The 1,505-nt window shown below is 50.4% G+C and overlaps 1 protein-coding gene across 1 annotated transcript in view; it reads left to right on the top strand.

Moving 5' to 3' along the window:
* Positions 1-49: 49 nt before the first annotated feature.
* LOC114072405 (cathepsin D-like) overlaps positions 50-1,505 on the top strand; it is a gene marked incomplete at its 5' end in the record, with an annotated part of 5,040 nt that continues 3,584 nt past the window's right edge. The window contains 2 exons of the mRNA XM_027910306.1: positions 50-233; positions 1,381-1,503. Coding sequence (XP_027766107.1) covers positions 50-233; positions 1,381-1,503 — 307 coding nt within the window. The remainder of the gene's footprint in view (positions 234-1,380; positions 1,504-1,505) is intronic.

Raw genomic sequence — 1,505 nt, 5'->3', positions numbered from 1 at the left:
TCTCCCCTGTCCCTGTCCCTGTCCCCCCCACAGGTGTCGAACGTGTCAGTGCCCAACCAGACGTTTGCCGAGGCCGTGGCCCTGCCGGGTTTGGCCTTCGCCGCCGCTCGGTTCGATGGAGTGCTGGGCTTGGCCTTCCCCAGCGCCGCCGCCGGCCCCGCCCGGCCCGTCTTCGACAACATGATGGGCCGGGGGCTCTTCCGGAACAACGTCTTCTCCTTCCGCCTCAGGAGGTACCGGGGAGGGGGGGAAGAACTGCGGGATAACCCTGGAATGGTCCTGAGGGGAACCCTGAAATGGTTCTTAAATCGCACCCCAAAAATGGTCCTGAAATCACACCCCAAATGGTCTTTAAATGGTCCTTAAATCGCACCCCAAAATGGTCCTTAAATGGTTCTTAAATCGCACCCCAAAATGGTCCTGAAATCACACCCCAAATGGTCTTTAAATGGTCCTTAAATCGCACCCCAAATGGCCCTTAAATGGTTCTTAAATCGCACCCCAAAATGGTCCTGAAATCACACCCCAAATGGTCCTGAAATCACACCCCAAATGGTCTTTAAATGGTTCTTAAATAACACCCCAAATGGTCCTTAAATGGTTCTTAAATCACACCCCAAATGGCCCTTAAATGGTTCTTAAATAACACCCCAAAATGACCCTCAAATGACCCCCCAAATGGTCTTTAAATGGTCTTAAACAACACCCCAAAATGGTCCTTAAATGAGTCCTGAAATGGTCTTTAAATGGTTCTTAAATAACATCCCAAAATGGTCCTGAAATCACACCCCAAATGGTCCTGAAATCACACCCCAAATGGTCTTTAAATGGTTCTTAAATCACACCCCAAAATGGTCCTTAAATGATCCCCCAAATGGTCCTGAAATCACACCCCAAATGGTCCTTAAATGGTTCTTAAATCACACCCCAAAATGGTCCTTAAATGGTTCTTGAATGACACCCCAAAAGAGCCCCTGAGGGGGCCCCAAAATGTTCTTTTAATGACTCCTGAAATGGTCTTTAAATGGCCCTTAAATAACACCCTAAAATGAGTCCTGAAATGGTCTCCAAATGCTTCTTAAATCACACCCCAAAAGGTCTTTAAATGGTTCTTAAATAACACCCCAAAAGGGCCCCTGAGGGATCCCCAAAATGTTCTTTAAATGGTTCTTAAATAACACCCCAAGAGGGCCCCTGAGGGGACCCCAAAACGACCCTTAAATGACCCCAAACAGCCCTTAAATGGTTCTTAAATGACCCCCCCCAAGGCCCCCGAAATGGCCCTTAAATAACCCCCCTAAAACGACCCCTAAAAAGTCCCCACAAAGTCCCCACAAAGTCCCTGAACTCTTTATTTTTGTGCCCCGGGGGGGGTCTCAGCGGGGCCTCGGAGGGCGATGGGGGGGAGCTGCTCCTGGGGGGCATCGACGAGGGGCAGTTCGAGGGACCCCTGCGCTACATCCCCGTCACCCGCCGCGGCTACTGGCAGGTCCACATGGACAGGT

This window comes from Empidonax traillii, unplaced genomic scaffold (genome assembly GCF_003031625.1).
Source record: "Empidonax traillii isolate 1590-97213 ecotype Southwest subspecies unplaced genomic scaffold, ASM303162v1 scaffold3130:size15043, whole genome shotgun sequence".
Taxonomy (NCBI): domain Eukaryota; kingdom Metazoa; phylum Chordata; class Aves; order Passeriformes; family Tyrannidae; genus Empidonax; species Empidonax traillii.
This window is presented reverse-complemented; position numbering and strand designations above follow the sequence as displayed.